This window comes from Harpia harpyja, chromosome 14, assembly GCF_026419915.1.
Source record: "Harpia harpyja isolate bHarHar1 chromosome 14, bHarHar1 primary haplotype, whole genome shotgun sequence".
Classification (NCBI taxonomy): domain Eukaryota; kingdom Metazoa; phylum Chordata; class Aves; order Accipitriformes; family Accipitridae; genus Harpia; species Harpia harpyja.
The window spans coordinates 17,853,825-17,881,212 of record NC_068953.1 but is presented as its reverse complement, the minus strand read 5'-3'; the positions used below and the strand labels follow the sequence as shown (position 1 = coordinate 17,881,212).

Sequence of the window (27,388 nt, the reverse complement as noted above, 5' to 3'; positions counted from 1 at the left end):
GGATTACTTAGGACAGTATGGTCCTGCTCTCGTAGCATCCATGAGGAGGTCAGTTTAAGATGAAAAGCTGCAGTAGTTGAGGATTTGGCAATATTATCTTCTGCCACCTCTGGTGTAGCACAAGCAATCTTCAGCATGAGCTGCTACATCCAATGAAGTCTGTAAACCTGTGCGTAACTGAATGCAGGCCATGTCTCAACTCTGTACTTAAAAGTAACCCAAGTGTTAGTGCTTGCAGGACCCATGGTATGAGAATAAAAACTTGGCTCTGATCCTATAGCAAATGTCATGGAGAACAAGACAATAATATGCAGGTTTATATAGTACCTCTTCTTTCTTTTATCAGAATTCTTTTTTAATTCAGAACCCGAACAAACTCATTCCCTGGGATAGAATATTTAGATTGAAAGGATTATGGAACTAATGATGTGCAGGGCATCTTCCCCAAACTGGAGATTAGTAGTGAGGAGAGTAACACTGCTAATTACTACCAGCTGCTCTGAGCCTTCTTTAATGACAGCTCAAGGCTGTGTTAACTGCATTCAGGTGTGTGTTATAGGAGAAAAACAACAACAACAAACAACAAAAACCAAAAAACACCACAAAACACCCCAAAAACCCAAACCATCAACAAAACCCACCCCACACTGTAGAAACTGTCTCTGATCTGATTTATTACTGAAACACCTAAGTCCAGCAGCTGTGAGAGAACCAAAGCCAGTGTTAAACTCAGCATCTTTACTTTTATAAATCATATGACAGCACATCCTTTATTCATATGTATGGAAGCTGAGGTCTGCCTGACATTTGTTTCAAAGCTCAGCTTTGAGCAAAGGCCTGGGTAGTGCTAGGGCTTTACAGCTTTACCCAGATATAGGGTCTCTGGGTAGGTTGTGCACCATCATGTATTAGTTATGCTGAATGACTGCTGATTTTATTTATTTATTTTTAGCCACCTCCAAAACTGCCCAATGGTGTTTTTGGTTCTGAATTTCAAGATTTTGTTAACAAATGGTGAGTATTTTCTCTATGGCTACGTTGCCAAGGGACACATTTCGGATCAGCCCTGCTGTCTTACTGTATCAGTAACTTGGCAATCAGAGTCCCTACTTGTGGGCCATGGTAAATGAACCAGTATATTCAGTGCTAAGGGAGGCAGTGCATTACAGTTTGAAAAGCTAGTTTATTTATTAAAAGCTATATATACATATTTACTGTTTCCAAAAGGAAGAACAGTAATGCAATAGCTGTACTTGATACTGAGATTGAAAAGACTTGGGTAAAAGAAACTTGAGGGATAATGTGGTTCATACTGTTGAGTTTTTGTTTAAATGGGAGTCTGATCTCTCCGGCTTGGTTATAGACACTCACTCCTGTCCCCACTGAACAGTATCAGACAGCTCAGGATTTCATATGTAAAACAATACCCGTGAAACCTACAGAAGGGAATTGCTTACAGGCCCTGATCTATGTTTGAGAGGCACTACATGACCTAACGCTTTTATCTAGAGTGTGATCTTCTGCAGACCAAAGCAGTGCACCAACATGATATAACTTAATCCTTATCTTAGAAGATAATAGTGTGTAACTTGTGTAACACTTTCTGTTTCCCTAGTTTAATTAAAAACCCTGCTGAGAGAGCCGATTTGAAGCAGCTGATGGTAAGTGAAAGTTCTTAACTTGAACTAAGAGCACTTTTCCATGCAGGTTGGATTCCTCAGCTGTCCTGAGATCAGGGTCAGAGCATATGGCCTAGAGTGTAGTTTGTGGCCCTTGACACAAGCAGCTCAAACAGTTTGAGGAGGGGCTGTTTTTCTGATCCAGAGATCAAGGGGCTGCAGGCTTTCACACACTCAAAGAACAGGGACTGTCAAGGAGACTAAAACTGGCGGGTTTTGGCATCTGCCATTTGATAATTACAATGACTATATGACCTAATGCTAATAATTTAATGAGCAAAAGGATTCTCTCTTTCTTGAGTTTATTAGTCAATAATAAAGTATATAGATTATTGCTTTTAGGAGGACGAAAGAACAAAATTCCACATACCTTATGGACTAGTTAAATACTTCTTTATCATCTGTTGTGAAACACAAAATTTGCCTTTCTCCATCAGCTTTGTCTTGCAAAATTGGTAGAACTACTAGACACAAACAAATCCTGCATTTTTTTTCTGCATGAAATGACCTTCTCAGTTTCAGTGGATCTTTTTCATGGCTTTAAGCATAATGCTAGGACTTAAGTTCTACTGCAGAAAATAAAGTTTTCCCTGCCCTGATCCTGCTGTGGAATAAGGGTGCAAAATGCAATCAGACTCTTTCTATTACAAAAAGCCTTTCTGTGCACAGGCAGACATCTTCCAGAGTATTATCTCAAATGGCTGAGTCACATTCTTATTGCATACTGTGGTGTAAGTATTCTGCAATAGCCAACTGTGTAGGCAGTATTCCTCTGGAATACTTTGCAGTGTGTACATTTGATATGCTGGTTATTTCTGTAATCCTGCAGAAAAGCTCTCCTGGTCATTTCATGTGGTTTGCCAAATTTTATAGCTAGCTTGAATACCGACAGCAAACTAGATTTATTGTATTTCATGTTATTCAAAATAATTATTTAACAGATTGAGGGCTTGAATAATAATATTCTTTTCCTCTGCTTAGGTTCATGCTTTCATTAAGAGGTCTGAAGCGGAGGAGGTGGATTTTGCGGGGTGGCTTTGTTCAACCATAGGCCTTAACCAACCGAGTACACCCACGCATGCTGCTGGAGTCTGAATATGGAAGAGCAAATCTTGTACTGTACATCTGTTAACAACAATGCTATTTTGGTCCTATTTCCTCAGCTTGTACCTGTTCAAACATGTATTTCACCTCTTAAGGAAGAATGTCTTTATAGCATGTGCCAAATGGTTTTAAATTTTGTCATAAACTAATTGGTATTGTATTGGATTACATTCATTTACTGACCAAAATGTAAGATGTTTAAGTTACAGTGCTTGCTGATTTTAAGTGGTTATGGATATTCTTTCTTAATGAAAATATCACTGGGGGTGTTTACCCCCAGCTTGTTTGAACTTTATCAAGATTCTTTGTAAATCGTTGGTACTCCAATCATGCTTACCTAATCTCCCATGCAAAAAGGGTTAGGGATGCTCCAAAACTGTATCTGTTGAGCATGCTTTTGCTGCTGCCAAACTGTATCTGAAAGTTAGGCCTAATGGTTCTACCTTTGCTGTTGTTTAGAGATCTCTCTTTCCAGGTAAAGAAGGCAAGAGCTCTGCATTTCTTGGAATGTACAGGGCAATATTCTAATTGTAGACTTGTTCATATTTCTATATTTATTTTTAAAACATATCATCATACTTGGATTTAGTGATGTATGTCTTTCTAATTGATTTTTAAAAGTTAGTTCTTGGAACTGTCCTACAGAATCAAGACAAAAATCCAGGCAATTTGCTTTCTTTTAACCTAAAGATTCATGACAACTGTGTTTAGTGTCTAAAGTGTATGAAGATCCTCTATTGTTTTATTCTCTCAGATGTTTAGCAATGGATTCTCTTAATAAATATATTATCAAGTAACTTCTTGAAGCTTTTTTTAAAACTCAAAAACTTAACCAAAGCCTTAATCTGAAGTCATTGCTGCCTTACACACCCCTTTTCTATGTATTTTTCCAGAATCATGCAACATCCTCAGTTCCAAGAGGTACAAGATGGCACATGTAAGATGACAATGTGTGAAAACAGGGCTCAAGTCAGTTGCCATTGCACTGTGTCAATATCCTGTTTACTGGGTTTCTGTGGAATGCCTGAGGGAAGCCTGACTGCAGAGGTTTTGTCTGTGTAGTGCTCACACAACTCATGAGGCACTTGATGCTCAGATCAGTGCTGTAACCCCCTGGGTGGGGGTGAGGGGTGTTTTTGCAGTGCAAACCAGTGCTGTGGTATGAAACACAGGAACCTTGTGATACACCCAGCAAAAGGGAAGACCTGCTTGCCTGCATCTGTCATTAACTGAGAATGATTGTACTACACTCACTTCTTCAGGTTATTCTTCTTCAGAAGTTCAGCTTCTGTCAGCTACTGGGCAAGCCAATTGCTGTTGCTGTGCAACAGAACAGGGAGAGGTGGGTACAGCTTATGTGTCCTCAGCACAAAGTCTTGCTCTCTTAGCAGCTGTGCTGAGCAGCACTATAAAAAGTTCAGCTCCTTGAAAGGATGTTTCAGACAAGGAAATGGCTGAAGTTCTTTCCCATGAGGAATCTCAATCAGTCTAGACATGAACTTCCACTTGGCCAATGGTATCAAGTATGAGAGGGAGGGATAGAATAGCCCTCAACCCATCAGCAGTAGGAAATTACTCACTTGACACCTCCAGGGCTTCCTTCAGCTTGTCCTCACTTGAATGTGACTCTTGGTAGTTGTGACAAGGCTGTGTAGTGTTTAATTTAAAATCTGTCCTGAGTTTTATGTGTGAATTATACACACTAAAAAGTACTACTGTAGTTTTTCTGTGTGTTAGAGAAATACGTGGTATATGAACAGCAAGTTTTTAAAGATTTAACTTCCATTTTACTTGTTTGCTCCACAGACAGCAATAATTAGAACACTGCCAGCACAGTTATATGTAGTAGGATACCAGGAAAAGTACTTTATTGCAACATGCAATAGAATTGGTCTGTTTTAATCCAAAAGCAAGCAAGGGACTCATTCACAGAAGGCAGAAGGCAGCAGGAACTATGTCCATGAAAACCACTCTGGACCATGCTGGGGAAAAGTAATATTTGTCAACTGTCAAAATTACCCTTTTGGAGCTGAAACATGCAAAGAAAGGACAGGCCAGCTTCTGAGCTCCTACAAACCAGCTCTTCACACACATACTTTCAAAGAATTATTGACACTCCAAGCCATAATATTTTTGGCTCAGACTCTAGGGGTTTTTTCCCTGTTGGTCTTGGGAAAGCTTTGCTAGATCTCCTGTACTCACATTTTAAGCTGCTTCACTAAGACATCCAGGATTCTCAAAAAACAACTAGTCTTTAGTACAGTATGAAGCTACATTTATGTTCCAACATTGTTTCTATCACTACAAACTAAGTAACAGCCAAACATCTTGCCTCAAACAGTGGCAGGAACTCATTGGAGACTGACTACTGTTCTGACCATGCCCAAGACATGGAACACTTTTCCACGTTTCTTACCTGCTCTTAAAAGGAAATTTCAGAAGAGTGTTTATTCCATTTTCTCCAAGTGATGCCAGAGACAGCACCTTTAGACACTAGTTGTGCAACGAACAACCCTGGATGTAACTGACTATTTTCCTAGGAAGACAGTTGACAAAGTGGCCAAGTTAGAATATTACTTTTATTGTCTGTTTTTAATCAGCTTAACAGAGTTTGGGTTTCTGTGATTTAAATCAAGTCTTTAAGAATTGATAAAATAACCAGCTGCACCACATAGTGTCTGCACTCCACAAGGAGAAAGAACATATTGTCTATCAGCAAGAGCAGCACTAGCTTGTTACCGTACCATTAATGAAATTGTGGAGGGGACTTCACATCACTTTACAACTAAGTTGTTAAACTCCTCATACTCGTTCTTGAAGCTCACTTGAAAGCAGAAAGCGGACTTGCATTGATTTATGAAGTTACTGTGAGGGGAAAAAGAAAATAACACTAATTTTAAAATATTAGTTCCTTATTAAAGGTAACAGGGACCAATTCTTACCGTACAATTTGTGGACAAATGAAAGGCTAATTGGCTGCTACTCTGAAAGAGCAAGAAGTAGAAAATACTTCACTGTTACAGTCAGACTGACAGTACTTAAGAAGAGCACCAGTAGGTACAGAGAGAGGCCACCTCGTCACCATGCTCAGAATTAGGTTGATGGTGCAGTACCTGCTTCCCCCAGTGTAAGAACACTGACATCTCTATCACATGTATAGGGAGTGTAAGTCCAGTTTTCTGCATAACTGAGAACACAGCAGCTGAAAGCCTGGAGACAGTCCTGGACACATCTTTTCTCACCGCGTGTCTTAAAATTCGCAGTTTAAGCAAATGAGGTTATAATATAATCATTGGTTCAGCAACTAGCCTCCATGGCCTGGTTTTATTTTTCAGCATCAGGAAGTAAGAACAGATGAATTAATTATTGCTTTTAGTGTACATGTTGAATTAGTCTGACTTGATTAATGACTTCTTCCATCTGCATATAAAGATGTAGTAAGCTACATTAGGTTTTAAATATGGAACAGATTATGCTACATATTTGTGCAGCAAATTTTCATTTTAAAATCTAAGTCAGGATGTGCCAAGCTTCTGACACTCATGTGTTCAAGTGTAACTTCCCTACACTCCAAGAGTCTGGTGTATTGTATAGTTCTTATCCATATACAGGACAAAATGAAAACCAGTTGGTGAATTTTATATGAATGATGAGGAAATTCCTGAGCCTGTATTAAAAACTATCTCTTCTTTTTTTTTCTCTCAAGAATCAGATTCCTCCTCCTCCTCTTCCTCCTCCTGCTCTTCATCATCTTGAAGACTTAGGTGTAATTCAGTTTGATTGATAGCAGCCTCGTTGTCCATCTGCCCAAGAGTCTGTCACAATAAAAGAATTCATCTTGCTAATTATCAAAACCAGCAGTGATACTGAATGCTTCTCAAATCACTATTAAATCGGCGCAGTCACAGCGTCTTTCAGAAATCTCAGTACTAGAACTGTTGACTGCAAGAGCCCATCACAGTGCCAAGCACCGGTTCTCCACAGAGGAGTTTCAACTAGCTCAGGCTGACCATATATTTAGTAAAAAGTTCAGATGCTATCTGTGCCTCCATCCCCTGCGATCAGTTGGCTAAACCAGGTTGTCATAGTTAAGAGTATTAGAAGCAGTGTTTAATAAACGCCAAACTGAAGCTACACCAATACACAGCAGGGATTTCCCAACCTCCCTGGAAACGACATGCTGCTTTCAGAGACGGGAAAAGGCGAAACCTTTGAAACACAAACTGGCAACAAACCAGAGAGATTTTACAGCTGAGCCTTTCAGTTAATGAGCAGCATAAACAAGGTCAACATTAAGAACTCCAAATGAAAACCACCCACAGAAACACCTATAGGCCATCACATCCACACAGCTCTTCTCCTCTCCCTGTCACCCCTGCTGACACACCCCATCACAGGGGAAGCCAGCCCCTCTCCTTCCACCAGGCCAGGCCCACCCTTACTTTGTGAGTCTCCTCTGCGACAGCTGACGAAGAGATGGTAACGTTCTCCTCTCTGGACCTGATCATAGACTGCAGCGCCAGCTCTTCCACCTGCAAACAAGGGAACGCAGAAGCCTTTGCAGCAATTGTTTCTTGGACTCTACTTAAAGCGTTAAATACTTAAAATTGAGTCAAGTTAAACTGTTTTTGAATAATCAACAGCCAAGCTTTTAAAGCCTGTTTCACCACTTTTCAGCTTCAACACACAGCAGGACACCAACGACCCCCGCGCCGGCGGCCTTCACCAGGACGCCAACGAAGGGCCGCGTTCAGGGGTGCCTTCCTGCGGGGAGCGCGCTGCGTGCTTGGGGTCAAAAGGCTCCGAGGCCACCGCGAACAAGTCAAACCCCTCACAGCGGCGCCCAGGCGGCAGGTGGCCGCTCGTTCACAGCTCCAGAGCGTTAAAAAAAAGATAACTTCAGAACGAGAAGCGGGGCGGGCCCGGCCCTGCCGCCGCCGGCCGCTCCGTCCTTTCCGCCGCGCGGCTGAGGGAGCGGGCCCGCCGCCGCCGCCGCCGCCGCCCCCCCCCCCCCCGGCGAGGGCCCCGCGCCCGCTCGCGCCCCGCTCGCCCCCGGCCGGGCGGCGCTGACCTTGAGGCGCGTGAGCTGGTCGTGCAGCGCCGCCTTCACCCGCAGCAGCGTCTCCTCCTCCTTGCGCAGCTCCTGCAGGCGGCTCAGCATCCTCCGCCGCGCGCCCGCCTCGCCCCGCCGGCGGAAAGCGGGGAGCGACAGCGCCCCCTGCAGCGCCGGCGGTGAAGGCCGGCCTCTGCCTGACGTCACGCCGCCGCCATTTGCACGTTTCCGGGCAGCAGCTGCCACCGCGCGGCCGCTTATCGTCACGGCCGCTTTAAAGGGGAAAGAGAAAGGCTTCAAAAAACAGGACTGCAAAGACCACCCTCTCTTTTTTTCACTCCTCTTAAAATGGAAACTCTTTAAAAACCTGCTCGAAAACGCACAACCGCGTCAAAAAAAATATGACAGCACGGCTCCGTTCCAATAAAATTTATTAGTTGTAAATGCACAGTACAGTTTTCTGCGCTCAAATGGATAAAGTACTGCACCGGGCTCATGCTTCGGCCTTGGCCTTCGCAGCAGTCTTGGCTGCGGTGTCTGCCTTAGGCTCCACCGGGACCTTGGCTGCGAGCTTGGCCTTGGCTTTCTTCTCTTCCTTAATTTTATGCTAAAAAAAGACAAAAAAAGATCATCAGGCATATAATCTGAAGTACTAAAACCAATTTCAGCTGTTACCGACTTCCGCGCTTGCTCACATTTTGCGCGTGGCGCAGAATGGTGTTGCGTCGCATTGTTTTGGCATAGGGGTTCAGCTTGATCATGATTCTCAGATTCTTCAGTGGATTCTTCTTCAGGACTCTGCGGCGAATCTTCTTCCTGAAAAGAACAGGCATGTATCAAGACCTCATTTCACAACTCAAGTTCTGCTAAATGTTCCCTGAAATTTGGGGAACCGTAATTCCTAGTATTTATACCCAGAAGCTAAAGGAAACCCAGCCCTGTCTGACATCCTAATGCAGAGAGATTTCTGGTCTACTAAAGAGACTGCACTTCACAGTCGTTAGAGAAAAATCATTACTTTGGAGCACGCAGCGCCTTCTGGATTTCCTGGCTTCTCATGATTCTTCCAATGTCCGTATTGGTCATCTTATGCATTGGCAGGCTGTGGAACAAACATTCATAGTGTAAGGTGGACGATAAAAACCACAGCTAGTTCACTGAAAAGAGGCATTTGGGAAAAAATATTGTATTCATTTTCCACCAGCTGTGACACTAACGGATGCTCTCCCAAGCCCGTTTCACCCTGTTCCCTTCTCCCCGACACTGGGCCGTGCTTACTTATAGTCGCTCTTCAGCGTAGCAGCTTTGCGCCAGGTGCCGTACAAATCATCCAGCTTTCGGAAGGCGCTTTCTGTCCAAATGCAGAAACGCCCAACGTGGCCCCCAGGAGCAAGTCTCAGCAGGTTCAGCTTGTTCACATCGAGAAGAGTAATTCCTAGAGAAAAAACAGACAAACCGATCCCTTTGGTAATTAAAATCAAGGAATGCAAGACCAAGCAATAAACAGAGGAGATAGTATGCAAAAACAGATAGGGGCTTATTAGCTTTTACACTACAGAGTTACATACACCTACGTACGAAAACCTATTGAATTTTTAAAACTAATTATCAGCCTTTTTCCAGGAACAGACTTGACAGCCTCATTTTTAACTGCTCCAAACGCAGTTCAGGGTTGGTAACAGCTGTAACATTTGTCATGAACATCCTCAACATCACCAAAACAGGTTCTTAGAAAGAATGCATTAGCTAATTCAGCGAGTCAGAACTTCCACAAAATCATGTGTTTCAGAAACACGGACCAACGAAGTGGAATCTCATCATTCTCAGCAGTCTCCCAACAAAAGAGTAAGTGTGCCCCAAGTTGAAGTTACCTGGGATATTCCGGAAAGCTCTAATGATACCGTTGTCCTCGTTGTAGATGATGCAGGGTCCCCTGCGCTGGATGCGACGGCGATTCCTCATTTTACCCTTTCCGGCCCGCATACGCTGGGAGGCATAAACCTATATAAAAATGAAACTCATGAATATTCAGAATAGTCCAAATCCCACTAGTAAGACACAAGAAAACTGCTTTAGTCAGAACTTCACAATCATCACTGCTTATCTGAAACACGGACCAGTGAGAAGTTCATCATTCATAAGAGTCAAAAAAAAAAATAAAAGCTATTAAGCAACACTGAAATGAAGACAACTACATAAAGAGTAAAGCAGCGCAGTAAGAAATTTACTTTGCTTAAACTCTTTTTTACAGTTTCTTGTAGTTTTGTTACCAAGGGATTTCTAGCAGCATCAAATCAAAACAGAACTGACTCTTTGGAATTCCTACTGTAACAATGGCAGAGTCAAATAACCTGGGTTTCGCTCTTCACAACATTCCTGTAGCAACTCACCTTTTTGATGTCGTTCCAAGCTTTAAGCTTCTTAAGAAGGAGAACAGCTTCCTTGGTTTTCTTGTAACTCTCAACTTTGTCCTCAACAACCAGAGGAAGTTCTGGAATCTCCTCAATGCGGTGGCCTAGCGAGGATTTTACAACACACTAAGTTACCCACTGATTTTGGCTGTATGCATTTCTCAGGGTTATTGCCTTGTATATTCGGAAACGATACAAAATGATAAACAGTGGAAATTAAATTCATCACCTCATAGTCAGGCATAGTAACTACATGTCTTGTGGGTCTGCCTCCAACACTACTTTCTGTAGCTGAGTAAATATTAAGCAAATCTTTGGCTTCCACGAACAGAAATCAAACTGAACTGCCACGTGATTCAAAATCCAATTTCAGTTTCCATAAACCGCACAGACAAGATTCCTGTCAGCAACGCACACAAAAGCACCTCAGTGTCATCGAACTTCCAACACTGTAAAGTACTTTCCCAAGTTGTACATAAGAACAATACCCCCCTACTGAAGAACGGACTGCCTCTTAAGCTCTTTAAAAGAGAATTTAGTTATCCCAGAGAAAGATTTCAAGTAATCACATAGTAACCGATACTGCTCAGGGAATGTAAAACCGCAGGCAAACATTTCCAGAGACAGAATTCCCACCTTTAGACATGACCAGTGCTGGAAGAGCAGATGCTGCCAGAGCAGAACAGATGGCATAACGCTTTTGAGTTGTATTCACTCTACGGTGCCAGCGCCGCCAAGTCTTGGTTGGGGCAAACATGCGGCCTCCACGACACATCTAGGCATCTACAGTTAAGAACAATCTTTTCGAAGCTTCTTTTTCTAGCGTGACTCTCTAATCCTTGCTCAGTGTTAACTGTTCGTCAGCCATCTGTACCAGTATGCTGACAGCAGGCAACTGTCACTGAGTACAGAGTAAGACGCAAATTACGACATCATGGCAAGACTGTATCACGAGATTCAAGATATCCACACTTTTGCAGTGGTGGTGGTGAAATCAATGAAAGCTGCTCTTCATTAATGCAAGTCTGAATCTGCACACAGAAGGTTCTAATCACATTACAAATTACTCACACCTGGTGGTCCAGATCACTGTAGGTAGGCATTACCTCAAGCAGAAGATTCCATTTCACATTTAGATACTTAAAAATACTTCTTCTGCTTGACAAGTTCAGTGCACCTGACACAAGCGGCAGCTATGAAAGGATACATTTCCAAAGGCACCCTGGCCAGAGCGGTGAGTTCCACCACCTCGTACTCGAGGAATACGAGCAACAGCTCTCCCAGTACCCCAAGATTCGGCACTGGTCTGATGACCTGGAACAGAACAATTTTAATTCAGACACTGACAACACTGCAATTTTCCCAAAGTCACAGATATGCTGAATTCAAGAGCACCAATCAGAACTTCCACTGTTATCATGTGTTTCAGAAACACGGACCAATGAAGTGGAATCTCATCATTTCAGCAAAACAAATCCTGATCAGGTAAATTAACTCTTACCATATTAAGGATCTGCTTAGGTCAGACTCAAGTATGTTAACATGCTCATTTCTAACCTTGATCCTCAATTTGGAGGTCTGAATTGGCACTGCTGTTCCTCGTGGGTTAAAACGTTTATGTGAAACACCCATCAGAAATAAACTTGAAAATGCACGTTCCTAGCACAAATTTATTGGGAAGCCAAAGCTGTTTGCACCTACAAGCTTCTAAAGGAACTCTAACAAATGCCCATTTGCATAGGTTTCTTCTTGGCAAACGCCTCAGGTAAGTCTCATGTGGTCAACACGGAGCAGGGATTATAAAGTAGTTTTTCATCACAGTTTTGTGCCTGATACACTTTCAGATATTCTGTGTTCTTCTTGCAAAGAATGTAGATTCCACTCGAGGACCTAGGTGCCATGATACTTTCAGTAATATACATTTCAGGTTAGACCCCAGAGGACTCCAAAACTTTTACAACACCTTGCTGTTCTTCCCAATAATAAAAAAGTGATATTTTATACAACTTAAAATCAGATTGTCAATAACCAGAACAGTTGCCTTGCCTTCTACATGGAATCCCACTGAACAGTGCTTCTCTTCTTTCAATTCTAAATTTGTTTCCATTTTAGCCCACCTATACTAAAGTCAAAAGCATTTCTGTCCATTTTGTGGAATAGCCATACCTGCAAGCTCACTGACAGCGTAGGGCTGCCTGTTGTTCTTGCGCAAATTGGTGTGAACGAAGTTCACAACATCGGGGCGAATGGGAGCCTTGAACACAGCAGGCAAGGTGACATTTTTGCCTGATGCTTCCCCCTTCTCAGAGTAGACGGATATTAACGGTCGAGCACAAGCCTGAAAAAGAAAAAGGAAAAACTCTTAAGCACAAGTTAAGTAAATTGCTACCATTCAAATTCTTCAAATATTGCTCAGAATGAAGGGGTCTTCAACTCAACAGTGCCAGCTTGCTGACAGCAGGCAACTGTCACTGAACACTGGATAAGACGCAAATTACGTCATCACAGCAATACTTTTCACGTAAAATAGTGCTCCACAGCACAATCCACATTCAGAAAACTATACCTGAGGTTTGAAATTCAATAGATTTCCAAATCATTTGGGTAAAATTAATCTAGAATTGAATCTCTGGGCTTTTTAGTAACACCTTCTAAACTACTTCCCATTTACTATTAAGAAAGCCTATATAAAACCCACCTGTGTTTATTCGGTTAACCAAAAGCTTGCTATTTAGATTATGTTTAACAGTTGAAATGCTGCAACGAACTTCTCTAATACAGTACACAGACTCACAATGACTACAAGCAATCAAACTTGGCATCAGAGTGAATTCTGTGTTTAGTTTGGGCCCTCTGAACAATCCCTGGTGCCTCAAAATTTGTGAGGTGAAAAATTCAACTGCTAGCAGCACCAGCTTCCTTTCAAAAAGCTGAAAAGACATCCAATAATATCTTTCCGGTCTAAACAGCACCCTTTAATTTGTTATTTATTAAATAACTCACGGCAATAGTACAGGCAAAGCATCTTCCCTTTCCCATCCACAATTCATTTTAGAGGTATTAAAAATACTAAATAACTCAAAACTAAGCAGCTAATCGCAACGAAAGCGCTATCTAACGCTCATTACTAGCAAGGCACTGACTCCCGGAGTTAGTGCAGAGACCCCAACACAAACAAGCAACAAACTTGATCAGGGTGAACGAACCAGAACACAATCTGAATTGTATTAGCAAGAAAAGTTGTTCATTCACAACCTGGTTCCAGACCTCCTTCGAGGCCTCTTAAAGCCTGTTTTGAAATAACAAAGGTTAGGAAAAAAACCCACCCAAAACCAGGAATGGGTTTTACAGAAACCATTCTTTCACTCTAAGTGGGCTCAAAAGCTTCCATGTGGCTTTGTTTCGCTTTAAAGAAATACGTGAGAAACATAAAAAAGCCCTGCCAAAAGGCGATGCGGGCCCCGTCTCCCACACTGCCCGAAGAAAGGGCGACTTCCAGAGGATCAAGCCAACCTCTCGGCCACGACCCCCTCTGGGGCCCGCCCCGGCCCCTCTTCAGCCCGCCCGCCCGCCAGCCGTCCGGCACGGCCTTCCCACACGGGTTCCACGCGGCAGGCCGAGCGCTGAGAGCTCCAAAATGGCGGCCAGCCGGCCCACGCCTCCAGCCCTCGGGCTTGCCCGCGGCACGCCTCTGCCCACCGGGACTGGCTCCCACCAGCTTAGACCCACTACCCGCCCCGGCCCACCGACGGCCCCAGCCCCTCTAGGCCCGCCGCGCTCCCGCGACCCGCTCCTCACCATGGTGGCGGCGGCGGAGCGTCTCGTGCTCCAGCCCGTCTCCGCCGCAGCCCTGACCGGAAAAGGAAGGACGCGTTACTGTCTCTTCACTACAAGCGGCCTCCTTCCGCACCCTGCCAGCCGCCTTCTGCCGCGCCGGCCGGTCGGCTCCTGACCCCAGCCCCGCTCCGAGCCCCTTCGCCTACGCCGCGACGGGCGGTGCCGATCCCTCTCCCTCCGGGCGCCTCGGTCGCGCTCAGTCGCCTCACAAACCGGGGGACTCTTTTCTGGCGGAGGGATTCGGCGTGACGGGTCAGCCAGTCTCACAGAAATTATAAAATTTTTAAGGCTTTTTTTTTTTTCCACGGGGAGGTGTGCGGCGCAAATAAATATAAATAAAACCCACCCCTGGGGGGTGAAAATAATACTTTTTTGGTCTTCCTTAGGCAGACCGCCCCGGATGTAGCGCCGGTGGGGGCGGGAGGCGCGCGCTGTTCGGTTGGCGGCGGGCGGTGATGGCCGCGGAGTGGCGGCGGCGGGCGGCTGCCGAGCTGTACGGCCGCCTCCTCCGGTGGGTCTCGGCCCTCCGCGGGGGCGGGACAGCGTCTGCCTGCCTTGAGGGGCCGCTCTGCTGAGGCAGGCTGGCTGGGGCGGGGGTGCCGAGCGGGGCCCCGGCTTGTGGGGAGGCTGCTGAGGCTCTGCGATTAAGCTTACTGTTTAATGAGGAATGTGGAGGAAAAAACTTTATGTAGCTTAACGTTTTCTTCTCTTTCAGAATATATGAAGAAGGAAGGGAAAGTACCCCCGAACACCCGTGTCTCTTTGAGGTAAATACATATGTGAAAATACAGTCACGTAACCTGAGTCTGTATGTTTAAAACGCGCAGGCACTGATCAACAGCTGAGATATGTGCGGGGATATCACGTCAAAAGGGAAGTTCACCTCAGCAATACCTCTTTAGATCTACCTTTACCTCAGGACGGAGAAGCTAGACCCGGGTACCAGAGTGCTGCCTTCACGGGGCTAGCGCCAGCCTTCACCTCCCCCTCATACCTGCATTCCACCTGATTTTTTGCACCTGTTAACAGTTGACTTGTTTAAAATGGTTGTAAGGATCAAGTACAGGCGAGAGCCTTACGGGGCGGGGGTCGTGTGAAGTGCAGAAGGTGGGTGAGACCGTATGGGGCTGCTGGGAGGGGAGGAAAGAGCTGCCACAGCAGCTGCCCTTCTCGGCAGCGGTCTGACTGTGTTCAGGTAGTATTTTCATGCTTCAAACTTGCAGCCTCTAATGGCACGTGTTTTATCTAAGTACTTTTATGGGGAGTGGGATATGTGTATGAAAATAGCAATTGTTTCTAACGGCTTTTGGAACATAGGAATGGCTGGAGGAAAATCTCTGGTGCTATTTAGCTGTACTAATCTTGGGATTTACATAAGTTTGATAGTAGTTTGAAAATAAAATCAGGTGATTATTTAAATATACAGTAATGTGAAAAACAGACTAGATATGAAGAATCAAGCAATACTTCTCTGAGTATGGAAAAGCCTAAGTAAAGATTGATACTCCTTCATTCTCGAGAACAGGCTTGAGTTATTTTATGTCTCCAAACAGCATTTAGAGCTCTCACGAGACATTCAGAGATGTGATCAATTGATATTTAATGTTACTTTAAATGTGGTCTCTATCTCAAGGATATCTGGTGACTGTAGTTGCTGATTGACAGCAATGATCCCTCATATCTTGGATTATCTGAAGCTTTGTTCATCGACCCAAACTTCAGTTTCTCATAGAATCAACCTGTTAAAGATTCAGTTTTCTATGTTGGTTAGTTGAAAGTTGTTGCGTTGTCACAGTTGATTTGATTCTACCTATGGCATGCAGTAACTGTGTTCTCCTGAAGTAAGAAAGCCTTAAATTTGTGAGTGGTTGCAATAGGGTTGGAAAACAGTTTGTGGAATTAGTTAATTTTGCAATTTCTGCTACAAAAAATTGCTGAAATGCAGCATTTATATGTAGTATATTAAAAAGTTTTTTGGTTTTTTTTGTTTTTTTTTTTTTACCAGACTGATGTAGAGATCTGTTTGATTGGTGGTAGTCGCAAAAGTCCCATTGAAAGATTTTGGAATGGCAACAATATGATATATATTTTGCAAAAAGCGGTAAGTGTATATCTTAGTTGTTAATTTTTTAAATGTACTCTAGGCTTTTGAATTCCCATCAAATATTTTCACATACCTTGCATTTTTTGACTTACCTATGCATTTCTCTAAAAGAGACACAATGAAGAAAGTGATACAATGGAAGAATCAAAACCAGATGATGCTATTTATGCCTCTGAGCTTTTACCAAAGGAGAATTCTGGACCAGTGGCTCTTTCTGTTAGAAGAGCAAAGTAAGTGTCAAAGGTTGCCTACCCTTTTCAATGTAATTTTCTTTTGCAACTTTTGTGTCTCTTCCTAATATTCAGAACCTGTATTATTTTCAGTCCCCCAAAATTAAATTACTCATTAGTGTAGTGAGGCAATATGACCATTTTTCATCCTGCAAAATGGCCTCCCCTGGCTAAAAGTGTTCCTAACAAAGTAGCTAAAGTCAAGGTACTGGAAAAGCACTTGAGCTGTGCCATTAGGTTAATGGGACTGTCTGGGTGTAGGTGAGCAAAGAAAGCTTACTAAGACTTCAATGCTTGTTTTTGTAAGGCTTCTGTTTAAAAAAAAAAAATAATAATGTGACTGGGGTCATTGGCTGTTATTAAAATACCAAGGCATGGTACCAAAACATGGTGACTAGTTTAACTTATCCTTTTAATATGCTTAAAATGTAAAATTCAATTATGCTTTTAGAATCTTTAAATTAAGATATTTTATGAAATATATCTCAGTCATGATATCTATCTTCTTCCTTTGTGACTTCGTTGTTCTACCTGTAAAAAGAGGATTATAATACTGCATTCTTTTTGTAAAATGATTTGATGTCTGCTAATGAAGCATGGTAGATAGGAGTTAAGTTTTACGTAAGGGACAGATTTAGCTATACTTGCTGGCATCTTTTTTTTTTTTTCCCTGTTCATACTTCTAGGCAGTTGATTTCCTTATATACAATGGTCCAAAATCCAAACATGACCCACTTGAACATAAGTGACCTGGTTGTGCTTCCTCCCCTCTGGATAAGGTGTGACGGTTCTGATCCTGAACATACTTGTTGGCTTGGAGCTGAGCCTCTCAAAGCTGGAAACAAAATTACAGGGATAAATTTTTATATGGTTACATGTGATGGTAAGGTTATAATGTTACACATAAAATTAAAAAAGAAGGCTTAAAAATGTGGGAATATTGATGTAGCCATGCTATCTTTGTCCTTTGTGTGATGTTGGCTTGGTACTGCTCTATATTCCTTGTTTTAAAAAAGGAGGGGGGTGGGAGGGGAAGAGAGAGAAAAGAAAAATGTTTTTAACCCATGCTGTGTGGGGGCAATAACTTTTTAATACACTTAATGCAACAGTATCTGTGCAGGCCCACCTTCACTCAGATGCAATAACTTAGCAAATTTAAATTGCTACCATTCAACTCCTTATACAAGCACTGACTCTTACTAAACATTTATATGTTAACACCAGCTCTTGTTATCAATAGGACAAATACAAGAAGAATGCCTGCTTTCTAAAGGACAATATGAGTCGTACTTGACCAAATGGAGTATTTGAGAATTAATTTTAAGTGCCAAATTTGAATTGTGTCAAATGATTTTTTTTTTTTTTTTTTATTCTTACTTTTTTCCCTTCTAGGTCCTACAGCTGATAAAACCTATTTTGCAAACCTGGAAGAGCTCAAAATGGCACATAAAATGAAGCATCATTCATCTATTGTAGGTTTTTACAGTCTGTCATGTCTCCAATCTAAGTTTAAAAACTCTGGTTTTGGATTTACGATACTGGTTTTGGGGAGCTTTATAGATTCTGCTTAGAAACTCACCTTAGTATGATTCTATAGTATAATAGTCCCTTTTGAGGTAACATTTGAGTTCCCTATGTTGTAATGCATTTGTCTGATATTAGCCCTTTTTGTGTGTGTGTGGAATGCTTTTAAAATTATTTTGCATGCATACAAAACAATGAATGTTGTGGTGGTTTTGTTTGGGTTTTTTTTTTAAATCTGTTCATTCTAGGTGGTGACAAAAGGATTTGCTCAGTATGAACTTATTAGAGCTGCTGTAATAGAGGACACAATTGTAGAATCTGAAAGCAATATATATGTTGATATTACATGGAATACTGTAAATAAGATTCTGGAGACACCCCCACTAGTTTCAGCTGCCACACTGGTAAGTCAAGAGGGGAAAAAGCAAACAAACCCAAACTCTTTCCACAGCTTACGTCATGAGTAGTGTAAAGGATAGAAAATAAGTTTGACTCGTGACATTTGCATTTATTGTTCTGTATATAAGCAACACAATGTGTTCATAATCTAAATTATAAATTATGCTAATATGCATTTCACTAATGAAAATTTTAGGACACTTGATTTCTAAAGTTTGAAACTGACATAAACTTCTGGAACTTTCAGAATATTACACTGGAGTCTGGGGACCCCAGAAGTCCTGTATATCAGCTATATAGAGAACTGCAGTTTCTCCTTGTAAGTATAAGTGAAGAATACCAATTTCAGATTTACATGGAATGGTGGTTTTATGTGTTAATAATTTACTTTATTTAAAACTTCATCAGATGTCTCAAATATAACTTTAAGCTTTTATTTTAGAATAAAATTTGAGTTCAGTTTTAGGAATCTTAAATACAAGGAGGACAAAAGCTCATGAATGCTAAAGCCAGGAAATTCAAGAAGTTTCTAAATTCATGGTTAGCTGTACAGAGAGAGATGTATGATTCTTGGAGAAGTTAACTACATTTTGAAGTATGACACATGCAGAACCTCAAGTAAGAACTGATTTGTGTTGTTTTGATTTTCATGCTGTCTTTAGGCTTTGGCCGAAGGTTTGAAGACCAGTGTGACTGAGTGGCCTGAGCCATTAGAGTCTGAATCAGCTGTTGAACTGGTCCAGGAATTTCTCACTGGTAATTGCTGCTTGTTACGTGGGGAGAGAGGGATGTCACCTTTCACAGAAATAAAAGGAAATTCCACATACAATTTTTAAAGTATTTGGTTTACAGATGTTAATTTCTATGCTATAACCACCTGCAGAAAGTAGTTAAATTGGTTAGTCAGTACATCACTGTCATTTTTCTTTGTCCTAATATCTTGTATAAAAGTAATAATTGTTTCTTTATAAAATGACACAATTATGCTTAAAAAGCAATTGAGAGAGTTCTGGATGCATCTTTCAAGTTTTGACATGTACATGAACTTCTAAACATGCCAAGTGTCTCTTTGGTGGTGGAAAACAATCCTTTGATGAGATCTTAAAATGAAGCATCCGAAATTACTGATTCCTTCTGAAAACTGCTGTGAAGAGTATGTGTCTCGTCAGAAGTTTAAGATATTAGGAAACAAATCTAAAAAGAGAATCAGATGTAGGAATGCATGAAGGGATTTTCAAATGCAACTGTAAATTTTTTTTTTTTTTAGGATGTAGATACAACTTGTTCAAAAGATAAATCAAACAAAAACTCTCTCTGATAAATCCATGTGGAAGAAAACCAGAGGCACTTATTGGAACACCTACTGCCCCTTACTGCCTCCACACTGGAACTTAACAAGTTCATACTTAGATAATAGAATGTAGTAAAGTTATATGGGGAAAGCATATAGCTTATAATAAAAAATGTTAAGAAATTATCTTTTCAGACGACATCCTTACTCAGTAAAAACAATTTTAAAATGGATAAATTTTGTCTATTAGCCATCCGGGCAGTGTATTTGTTAATTATGATGTGCCTGGGGATTTATACAATTGGTTTGATGATACTTCTTTTTTTTTCCATAGCAGTGAAATTTATTTTTCTCCTCTACTAGATTTAAAGAAGAAGCTGGATGGATATTGTATACCTGGAAGCAAGAATGAAACAGAGGTATATGCAATTTCCTGCCAATTGCTTTGTCATCTTGTTTCCCTTATAACTGTAGTTATTTCAAGTTTTGACTTGTATGTTATTTATGTACATATGTAAATACATAGACATAGAGATGTAAAGATAGATCTCTTGCCTCCTGTTTCTTCTGTGTAAAAGTAATGGAAGAAGGCCTTACAGGCAAAATTAGGAATTCCATAGCTATCCTCTAATAGAAAGTCTACCAATTTTTACCTTCAGAAAACCTCCCTGTTTTTTTATTCTGAATGGTCTACCACTGTCTGTGATACATATTTTTTATATAACTCAGTGGTGTGGAGCTATTTTGCTTTGCTTCTTTCCCTTCCTTTTCACTACCAAAAGCTTGCAACTGTATAACTGTATTGTATCAACTGCAGTTGCACTCCCTTGTCTTAACTGTTGTCTGTCATCTCCTAAAGCTATCAATCTCATGATGTCCTAGTTTATTCCAGGAATTCTGACCTTTGTGCCATTGCATTCTATCATTAATTTGCTTTTCTTGCCTAATTTAATGGTTTGGGGCCAATTTAATGGTATCAGTTGGATATCTGTCCTATTTATCTAGAGGTTTATGATATTCTAAGGCAATGGAGAAATTCAAATTATAAAAATGTCTTCAGTTATACTAACATATTTTTCCCCTTTCAGCCTACAAGGAAAGGTTTGCATCTTTTTCCTATTGAGAGGGAAGTTGCATTTTGTTGATAAGCTAAAAATATAATGATTTCTGTATCAGCTAAACCAAAAATATTCAGGATCAGGATAACAGAAGAATAGTTCTCTGCTCTGAGAATCTATGTATGTATTAATTTTGGCATCCCAGGGCACTGCTAGGTATACATATAGATGACTAAATAACTGTGAGTTCAGCATAGCATAGGTCATATTCTGAGTTAGTACTTGCTGGACTGTATTCTTGCTATTTACCAATGCTCCATGCATCGTGCCATTGTAAGGTGAAAAGGACCATCTTGAGCTAAGGAGTTGGATTTTACTAGACAATCTGGTTGAGCTTTACTTGGCTATGATCAAAAGTCTTTCTGATAGTAGGCTTCACTTCCTGGTCCAAAGCTAGCAATTATCCAGTGTGACAATTCTGAAAATAATTAGTCTCACTTTTAAATAAAAATAGGCTTCCAAATTACTATGCACTAGTAGTTTCTCTGCAGTAGTTTCCCTGGAAAAGGGGAAAAATTAGTGATGCACCCAATTCTGATCTCAAGAAAATTCTAATTCATAAGGTCTTTGAATCTTAGGCATCCTTTTTTACTTAAGACAAACAAACTCTTTCAGAAAATCAAATGTGATACAGCTGCAGTGGACAGTTCAATAAAATCAATCTTCAGTGAGCGAGGAGACCTGGATTTTGCTGAACAATTATGGTGCAAAATGAGAAGTAAGTGTATTGTGGTTTTTTGCCCCCTCAATTCTGTTCTCTGTATCTACTATACTGTATTACTTTCTCAGTGAGATGAATATAAATTTCTCTGAGTTTTAAGGACTGACTGATCAGCTCTTCAGAAAATGATCAGCAGGCTTTTTCTAGAAGAGCTAATTTTAGGTATGTAAGATGATATACTTTCTTATGACATATAAAGGTAGACCAACACCTAGAAGGAGATACTATATTTCATTTTATTTGGTTGTAAAAGGTACTAAACAATCAGTAGTACTCATGCTCTAAAACTGAAAACTTTATAAGATTTTTGTCTTTCTAGATCTGAAGGACAATTTTTAAGTTGATAAAGCTGCATATAAACTTCTTCATTCTTGTAATACCACTCACAGTCCTTCAGTAAAATACATTTTTATTTAATACTATTTTTTCAGATTACTAATTAACTTTTGTTAAGCTGTTCCAGAGATTATAACAACTCCTTTGTGTTTGAGGGATGGAGTTATGCAACTTTTAAATCCCTTTCATTCCTATTAGTGTAACCACTGTTGTGTTTGAATTGAAACTAGATAGCAAAAATGTACTGTGGTGACTGCAATCCATCCTGCTTCAGGGCAGTGTCAGCTGCACAATGTGTGGCGGCTTGTTTCTTGCTTAGGAAGCAGTTAGTTGGATAAATGGATACTAATAGTTCATATTGTAGATAGATGCTGTTCAGTTAAATTTAAAAAATGTGTAGAGTTTCAGTGTATATAGAGAGAATGTAGCCAAAATGTGTTACATGACAACCTGCTTCTGCCATGTGCTGTTCTCTAACAGTCATAGGCAGTTCGGTGATCTCTTGATTATTGTTTCTTTAGAATAATCCTTTTTAGAGTCATCATACAACAAACTTAACAAAAAGTGCAATCTGTCATTTCAGCTATCATTCTTTACATGAGGGGTTTCGTTCTTGCAAGTATGTGTTGGCCTGTTGTTAATGATTTAACAGCTAGAGAGAGAGCCTGGATTGATAAAGAAAACATTGCATCTTTTTTTCTTAAGGTGTCAGTTCCTATCAGGAGTTGATAGAATGTTTCACACTGATCATAAAATCTCTGGAACATGGTGAGATACAGCCATGGGTATGTATTTGTATTTCACAATGAATGTTAAAATTTTGAGTTGTTTGAAGTAGAATATAGTTCTTGTCACTTAACTGCCCCTCATTTCTGTGTTGTATTGTTTTTTAAATTACTTTCACATGTCACAGTTTGCCTCCGTTTCCATGGTGCTGTACTTCTAAACAACGTTTATGATGTTTTGTACACTGTTACATCACAAGAAAACTTTTCGAAATTTTAGATTCATCAAGGGAGTAGCAGTTTGCTAAGTAAATTGATTCAACAGTCTTATCATGGAAAGATAGAGGTCGTTTCCCTCAGTGGCATCACTCCAATTCAAATGCTCTTGGAGATTGGTTTGGATAAGATGAAGAAGGATTATGTCAGTTTTTTCATAGGTAAGCCTGGTATCTGTTAACGTTATTAGAAATTCAAGAGAAAAGGTATTCCATGCAGAAAATAATGATGTTTTTGGAAACCTTGATCTCACTTCTGCTCCCATCTGCTGAAGTGCTGTTTCCAGCCTCCTTAGTAATTCTACTTTTCGGTTGTATATGGTTTCAAAATTTAAAAAATTAAATATAGCTTGCATAACCATGTATTTCTTTTTCAATTTGAAAAAAACTTTAGGTTGAACTTCAAGTAAAATAAATACCAGATTTATATAACTGTGGACTGTTTTGTTTTCTTATCTGTTTGCTGTAGGTGAGAGAAATAAGACCCTCATGGTCTTTCTGTCTTTTTCTTTATGGTCTACATGGCTTAAAAGGAAATCAGGCAATGGTATTTATATGTAATAGCTGTGTTTGTACAGTCTGTAGTATTTAGAAAGGTATTTTTGATTATTCTTATATATTATACTGGAAACAAGCTGGGGTGGAAAGATTTTTGTAAAGTACACTTTTTATTGAAATGGTTGTGGCTTTGTTTTCAGTATTATAGCTTTATTTTCTTTCTGAACCTGTGGGAGGAGGGGTTTGTGTTTTATCATTGTTGCTACCCATTTCCTTTTCCTTCATCTCTTAATTTCTTTTTTGCTTTGTCATCCTGTTTTCATTCTTTCAGTTGCTTTTTTATTATGTCCCAAGGAGGGTGGTTGTCTCAAAGTATGTGGTAGGTTTCTTCATTGTGCAGCCTTGGTAATAGAATAATGCCTCTACCGTGCCACTTTACAGGTTTTTTTTCTTTTTTTTGAATGAGTAATCATGTCAATAAATAACATCACCGTCCTAGTGACTTTGTGCTTTTCTTTAGTAGAATTTCCTGTTTGCTTACCTGAACGTTGCTTATATTTCATCTGACACTATGTAGTAAATTTTAATTGTTTCCCCCCCCCCCGGTTCATTTCACAGGCCAGGAACTTGCAACATTAACCTACTTGGTGAGATGTGGTTTTTTGTGGTTTGGTTTTGGTTTTCTTTTTGTTTGGTTGGGTTTTTTCCACTTCTGAAAGCAGTATAAAGTAGAGCACGCTTAGCTGATGGTGGGATGCAAGTCATATAATTCCTGTAAGCTGAGAAACTGAATTGCAAATCATGACGATGGAACAATATACTGCAGAAATGTCATTATGTTGTTTCCCTATTTGTATATTATTTCCTAGGTATCTGATATGGGTCATTGTCAGGCAGGACAGTGAATCTTTGTTCATACTTTGTTAGCATGGAACTTTGTTCTGACTCTGCTGGGTCATTAAAATTTTGGCTTCTCAAAAGAAACAGGAAAATTATTTTAGTATACTGAGGATGTGTTGTGTGTCTGTAGAAACTGAGTGTCTAGTTAAGAGCAGAAGCTGTTTGCTGTTCCAGGATTACTTCATTTCCACATCAGTAGATCTACAAGAACAAGTTCATCGTGTTCAAAAGCTTCACCATATGCTGGAAATAATGGTCAGCTGCACAGTCTTACTTCAGTTTAAACATGAGAACCTCTTCCCTTTGACACAGTAATATTTCATTTTTACTTCTTGCTCTTCAAATTACAATAACAAATAGATTCTCTTTGACAGTTGTAAAGAAACTCTCTCAAAAAAAACCAAAACAAACCAGTTCTCCGTAATGTTGATGATAGTGGGACTGCAGAAGTAGTAGATGGATCTTCCTGCTAAATTTTGCTTTGTGACTAAAATTAAAAACCAAAGGAAATCATAAAATCTGAAAGCATAGTTAATTTTGCACAAGGTTTATGCAGTATTGCACAAGCATTTCTCCAAAGAAAGTTAGTAACTAGTTGATTCTTATTGTAGAATTTGCATGAAGTATTATAAGGAAAATCCTCTAAATGAGAAGCATGTGTTTCAACTGCCAATCAGACCAGCACTTGTCAAGAAGTTCTATCAGAAGTAAGAGAAACTTCAATCTTTGCAGCACTAAAATTCAGATGTAACTGAACACCTGACTGAATTTTGATGTTTCTTGTTTATTCTATCAGTGATCACCCAGAAATATGGAAGGTGGACATAAGTAGTGGGCATGGACAGAAGGAGGTTAAAACAACATGGCAAGTTAGTACTAATCCTCCAGTTAAACATATGACATCAAACAATACAGGTAAGGAATATTTGTGGTGACATGAAATAATAGAAGTACACACTTCTAATAAATTCAGTTTTTATACTGGGTTCAGTGGATCTGAACTTTCTTGTATCTTCAGCAAAAGCAAAACAATGTTTTGTTTTTTATTAAAAGGGTGAGATGGTATTCATAGAATGTAAAAGATTTTCACAAAGTGGTGACTTTCTGCCTTCTCACCTTTGAGTTAGGTTTTTAGAGTTAAAATGACAGAACAGTTCCAAATATGAAATGATTGTTAAATAGTCTACAGAATACCTTATAACTTATTTCTAAAATCTTTGCCAGTGTGTCTGAGAATGGGTTTGAAGAGAAATTTACCTGTTACTGAATGCTGGTCTCTAGTCAGAGAAGCAAGCAGGTGCTAAGGTGAGAAGACATGCCTTGCTGCAATCAAATGTAGAACAAGTGAAAAAGCATGAGAATGGGGAATAACTAAGCATAAAGACTGAGTATAGAAATAATTTGCCTTTTTGGCATGAGGTTTGATGCTTTGGTAAAGCTTTCCTGTCATTCTCAGTTTTTGTCATGAAGTGCTCCTTTTAGTAAAACTGAAGTTTTGAAACCAGTTCTTGAAGCTGCTACATGAACTAATCTCTACAATTTCTCTTTCCAAGAACAGTGACTAATTGCATCTTCTTTTGTCTATGCAGGTCTCTTTTCTGATTCCACAGTTAATGGAAGCAGTGAAGAAAGAATGTATTTTATTACAATGGCTAAGTGCAGTCAGGTGCATTTCACATAAATGCACGTTACTTTACAGGCAGGCACTTGAAAGGTACAGTAAAGGGGAAAGTTCAGTATTATCTGTGTTCCAACAGTATATTTAGAAATGCTGTATGATTTGAAGAACAGTACATCTTACCGAGTTATTTGCTTTAGTGTGCTTGAAGTGTGACGTACACAGCCATAATTCATGTGTACATATCTAGTTTGTTTATAAATGTTGTGCAATTATGAATGTGTAATTATTTTGAAAATATAGGAGATTTTTGTTTGTGTATTTACAAACATTCAATAAAGTACTGCACTTTGGGGTTTTAAATTTTATTTTTATTCATTAAGAATGCAATCAGACACTGTTCAAAATGTGAATTAGCTTAACCCAACAAAACAAGCAATATTGTAATGTTTTCCTGGTGTCAAGTGACATTTCATCATCCAGATATATTTGGAAAGCTGTTCATCCAGGACATTGTGAATTTCTGACAAATTGATTTTCTTTGCCTCCATGTTTATATTTTGGAGTATTCTTGGATATACTTCTCTCTCTTCTTCAGATTCATTTTTTCCCTCAGTGCAAAGTGAATTATTTTAACAGTGTTGTCTTGTATGCTTTTGCATAATTTTGTTGAAAAAAAAAAAGTTCAATATAATTGGCTGGGCATAATCATTTAAATATGTTGGGATGACAGTTGCATATGTTCTTATGTTGATTAGATAGTGTATGTAACGTCTTGGTAGTGTAATTTTAAACAATTACATAGTGTAGTATATGATGATTAAATAATTTGAGACAAACATTCTGCATAAAAAACTATTAACTATTGATAAGAACAAGGAAACCCCCAATAGTCATGCTTTTAAAAAACTATAACTTTCTATTATTTCTGGTTTCTCCTCAGTAAATCTTATTTCTTATCTCTTTCCTAATATTACATCTTAATAACTATCAGTTTAATAGTTAGCCTTTGAAGAGAAGCCAAGGTTCTTTTTTGGATTTAGGTACTGCTACTTTGCATTCATTATATGCACATGCAGTGCTGAAAATATAGTGCAAGCTAAATAGGAAACTTGTTTGTTGCTTTGCTTTAGAGGAATAATTTCAAGCACAACAGGAGGACAAACATAGCCAGATGTCCATATTCTGGAACAAATTTTTAATCATGTACTTAACTTGTTCCTACCTGCAGTAGAAGTGAACCTGAGGTGGAATATTACATTCTGGAAGTGCTTGGATTACTTAACAATACACATTTCTGTGTGTAATATATTATAAAGTTGTATGAGGCAAACCTAGTTCCCTGTAAACAAAACTAGAGAGATAAGAGTCCTTGGTTTAAATCTGACCCAGCAGTTGTCATCTTTGATTAATCACTTCAAGTAATTTTTCTCCACACCTGAATAATAAGATGTATATTATCCTAACTTTTAGACATGAATAATAAAGTAATGTTTAAGCAGTGCTCTTGGAATATTTCAGTCCTTTTCTATTTTAAAATTATGTGTCTGTCTCTCTTCAAATAG

General features: G+C 39.8%; 4 protein-coding genes and 5 non-coding genes across 12 annotated transcripts in view; 2 read left to right on the top strand and 7 right to left on the bottom strand.

Moving 5' to 3' along the window:
* MAP2K1 (mitogen-activated protein kinase kinase 1) overlaps window positions 1-3,580 on the top strand; it is a 41,659-nt gene extending 38,079 nt beyond the window's left edge. The window contains exons 9-11 of the mRNA XM_052807180.1: window positions 953-1,014; window positions 1,616-1,661; window positions 2,661-3,580. Of these exons, the coding sequence (XP_052663140.1) occupies window positions 953-1,014; window positions 1,616-1,661; window positions 2,661-2,774 (222 nt within the window). The 3' untranslated portion in view covers window positions 2,775-3,580. The remainder of the gene's footprint in view (window positions 1-952; window positions 1,015-1,615; window positions 1,662-2,660) is intronic.
* A 1,039-nt stretch (window positions 3,581-4,619) lies between these two features.
* Window positions 4,620-8,006, bottom strand: SNAPC5 (small nuclear RNA activating complex polypeptide 5). Its single transcript, XM_052807188.1, has 3 exons — window positions 7,855-8,006; window positions 7,226-7,315; window positions 4,620-6,598 (listed from the first exon to the last, which is right to left on the bottom strand). The coding sequence occupies exons 1-3, from the start codon at window positions 7,942-7,944 to the stop codon at window positions 6,485-6,487; spliced, it is 294 nt and encodes a 97-aa protein (XP_052663148.1). The 5' UTR covers window positions 7,945-8,006; the 3' UTR covers window positions 4,620-6,484.
* A 244-nt stretch (window positions 8,007-8,250) lies between these two features.
* Window positions 8,251-14,182, bottom strand: RPL4 (ribosomal protein L4). Its single transcript, XM_052807181.1, has 10 exons — window positions 14,046-14,182; window positions 12,414-12,585; window positions 11,455-11,561; window positions 10,884-11,022; window positions 10,227-10,351; window positions 9,708-9,837; window positions 9,115-9,271; window positions 8,855-8,938; window positions 8,532-8,652; window positions 8,251-8,443 (listed from the first exon to the last, which is right to left on the bottom strand). The coding sequence occupies exons 1-10, from the start codon at window positions 14,046-14,048 to the stop codon at window positions 8,330-8,332; spliced, it is 1,152 nt and encodes a 383-aa protein (XP_052663141.1). The 5' UTR covers window positions 14,049-14,182; the 3' UTR covers window positions 8,251-8,329.
* LOC128151559 (small nucleolar RNA SNORD18) lies at window positions 9,592-9,662 on the bottom strand. The gene has a single exon (XR_008238415.1). It is a non-coding gene; the product is annotated as a small nucleolar RNA SNORD18 (small nucleolar RNA).
* On the bottom strand, window positions 9,909-9,976 carry LOC128151560 (small nucleolar RNA SNORD18). Its single transcript, XR_008238416.1, has one exon. It is a non-coding gene; the product is annotated as a small nucleolar RNA SNORD18 (small nucleolar RNA).
* LOC128151561 (small nucleolar RNA SNORD16) lies at window positions 11,088-11,187 on the bottom strand. The gene has a single exon (XR_008238417.1). It is a non-coding gene; the product is annotated as a small nucleolar RNA SNORD16 (small nucleolar RNA).
* Window positions 11,642-11,713, bottom strand: LOC128151558 (small nucleolar RNA SNORD18). The gene has a single exon (XR_008238414.1). It is a non-coding gene; the product is annotated as a small nucleolar RNA SNORD18 (small nucleolar RNA).
* LOC128151562 (small nucleolar RNA SNORD16) lies at window positions 12,657-12,757 on the bottom strand. Its single transcript, XR_008238418.1, has one exon. It is a non-coding gene; the product is annotated as a small nucleolar RNA SNORD16 (small nucleolar RNA).
* Window positions 14,183-14,230: 48 nt separating the features above from the next.
* Window positions 14,231-27,326, top strand: ZWILCH (zwilch kinetochore protein). Of its 4 annotated transcripts, XM_052807176.1 has the most exons (18): window positions 14,397-14,595; window positions 14,800-14,851; window positions 16,090-16,185; window positions 16,300-16,418; window positions 17,105-17,301; window positions 17,811-17,890; window positions 18,191-18,346; window positions 18,589-18,660; window positions 19,004-19,097; window positions 19,996-20,051; window positions 21,366-21,468; window positions 22,513-22,592; window positions 22,813-22,969; window positions 23,924-23,952; window positions 24,380-24,516; window positions 24,817-24,912; window positions 25,002-25,120; window positions 25,795-27,326. In XM_052807176.1, exons 1-18 carry the CDS (start codon window positions 14,540-14,542, stop codon window positions 25,884-25,886), a joined length of 1,791 nt encoding a protein of 596 aa, XP_052663136.1. In that variant the 5' UTR covers window positions 14,397-14,539; the 3' UTR covers window positions 25,887-27,326. The 4 variants fall into 4 exon arrangements, with proteins under 4 accessions (XP_052663137.1, XP_052663138.1, XP_052663135.1 ...); XM_052807177.1 differs by lacking the exons at window positions 14,397-14,595; window positions 23,924-23,952 and adding an exon at window positions 14,231-14,336 and having other exon boundaries at window positions 24,336-24,516; XM_052807178.1 differs by lacking the exon at window positions 23,924-23,952 and having other exon boundaries at window positions 14,394-14,595; window positions 16,300-16,431; window positions 24,336-24,516.
* The last annotated feature ends 62 nt before the right edge of the window (window positions 27,327-27,388 follow it).

What these genes read in the sequence shown, in the direction of transcription:
- ZWILCH (XM_052807175.1), top strand. Translation starts at nt 14,540, where the DNA reads ATGGCCGCGGAGTGGCGGCGGCGGGCGGCTGCCGAGCTGTACGGCCGC. An exon ending in TATATATTTTGCAAAAAGCG is followed by an intron (nt 16,186 to 16,299) that starts GTAAGTGTATAT and finishes TTTCTCTAAAAG; the next exon opens with AGACACAATGAAGAAAGTGA. An exon ending in AACCTCTTCCCTTTGACACA is followed by an intron (nt 24,517 to 24,816) that starts GTAATATTTCAT and finishes TTCTTATTGTAG; the next exon opens with AATTTGCATGAAGTATTATA.
- SNAPC5 (XM_052807188.1), bottom strand. Translation starts at nt 7,944, where the DNA reads ATGCTGAGCCGCCTGCAGGAGCTGCGCAAGGAGGAGGAGACGCTGCTG. An exon ending in ACCAGCTCACGCGCCTCAAG is followed by an intron (nt 7,316 to 7,854) that starts GTCAGCGCCGCC and finishes CCTTGTTTGCAG; the next exon opens with GTGGAAGAGCTGGCGCTGCA. An exon ending in TCGCAGAGGAGACTCACAAA is followed by an intron (nt 6,599 to 7,225) that starts GTAAGGGTGGGC and finishes TTATTGTGACAG; the next exon opens with ACTCTTGGGCAGATGGACAA.
- RPL4 (XM_052807181.1), bottom strand. An exon ending in GCCAGGGTGCCTTTGGAAAT is followed by an intron (nt 11,023 to 11,454) that starts GTATCCTTTCAT and finishes GTAGATGCCTAG; the next exon opens with ATGTGTCGTGGAGGCCGCAT. An exon ending in ACGCTGAAGAGCGACTATAA is followed by an intron (nt 8,939 to 9,114) that starts GTAAGCACGGCC and finishes TTTGTTCCACAG; the next exon opens with CCTGCCAATGCATAAGATGA.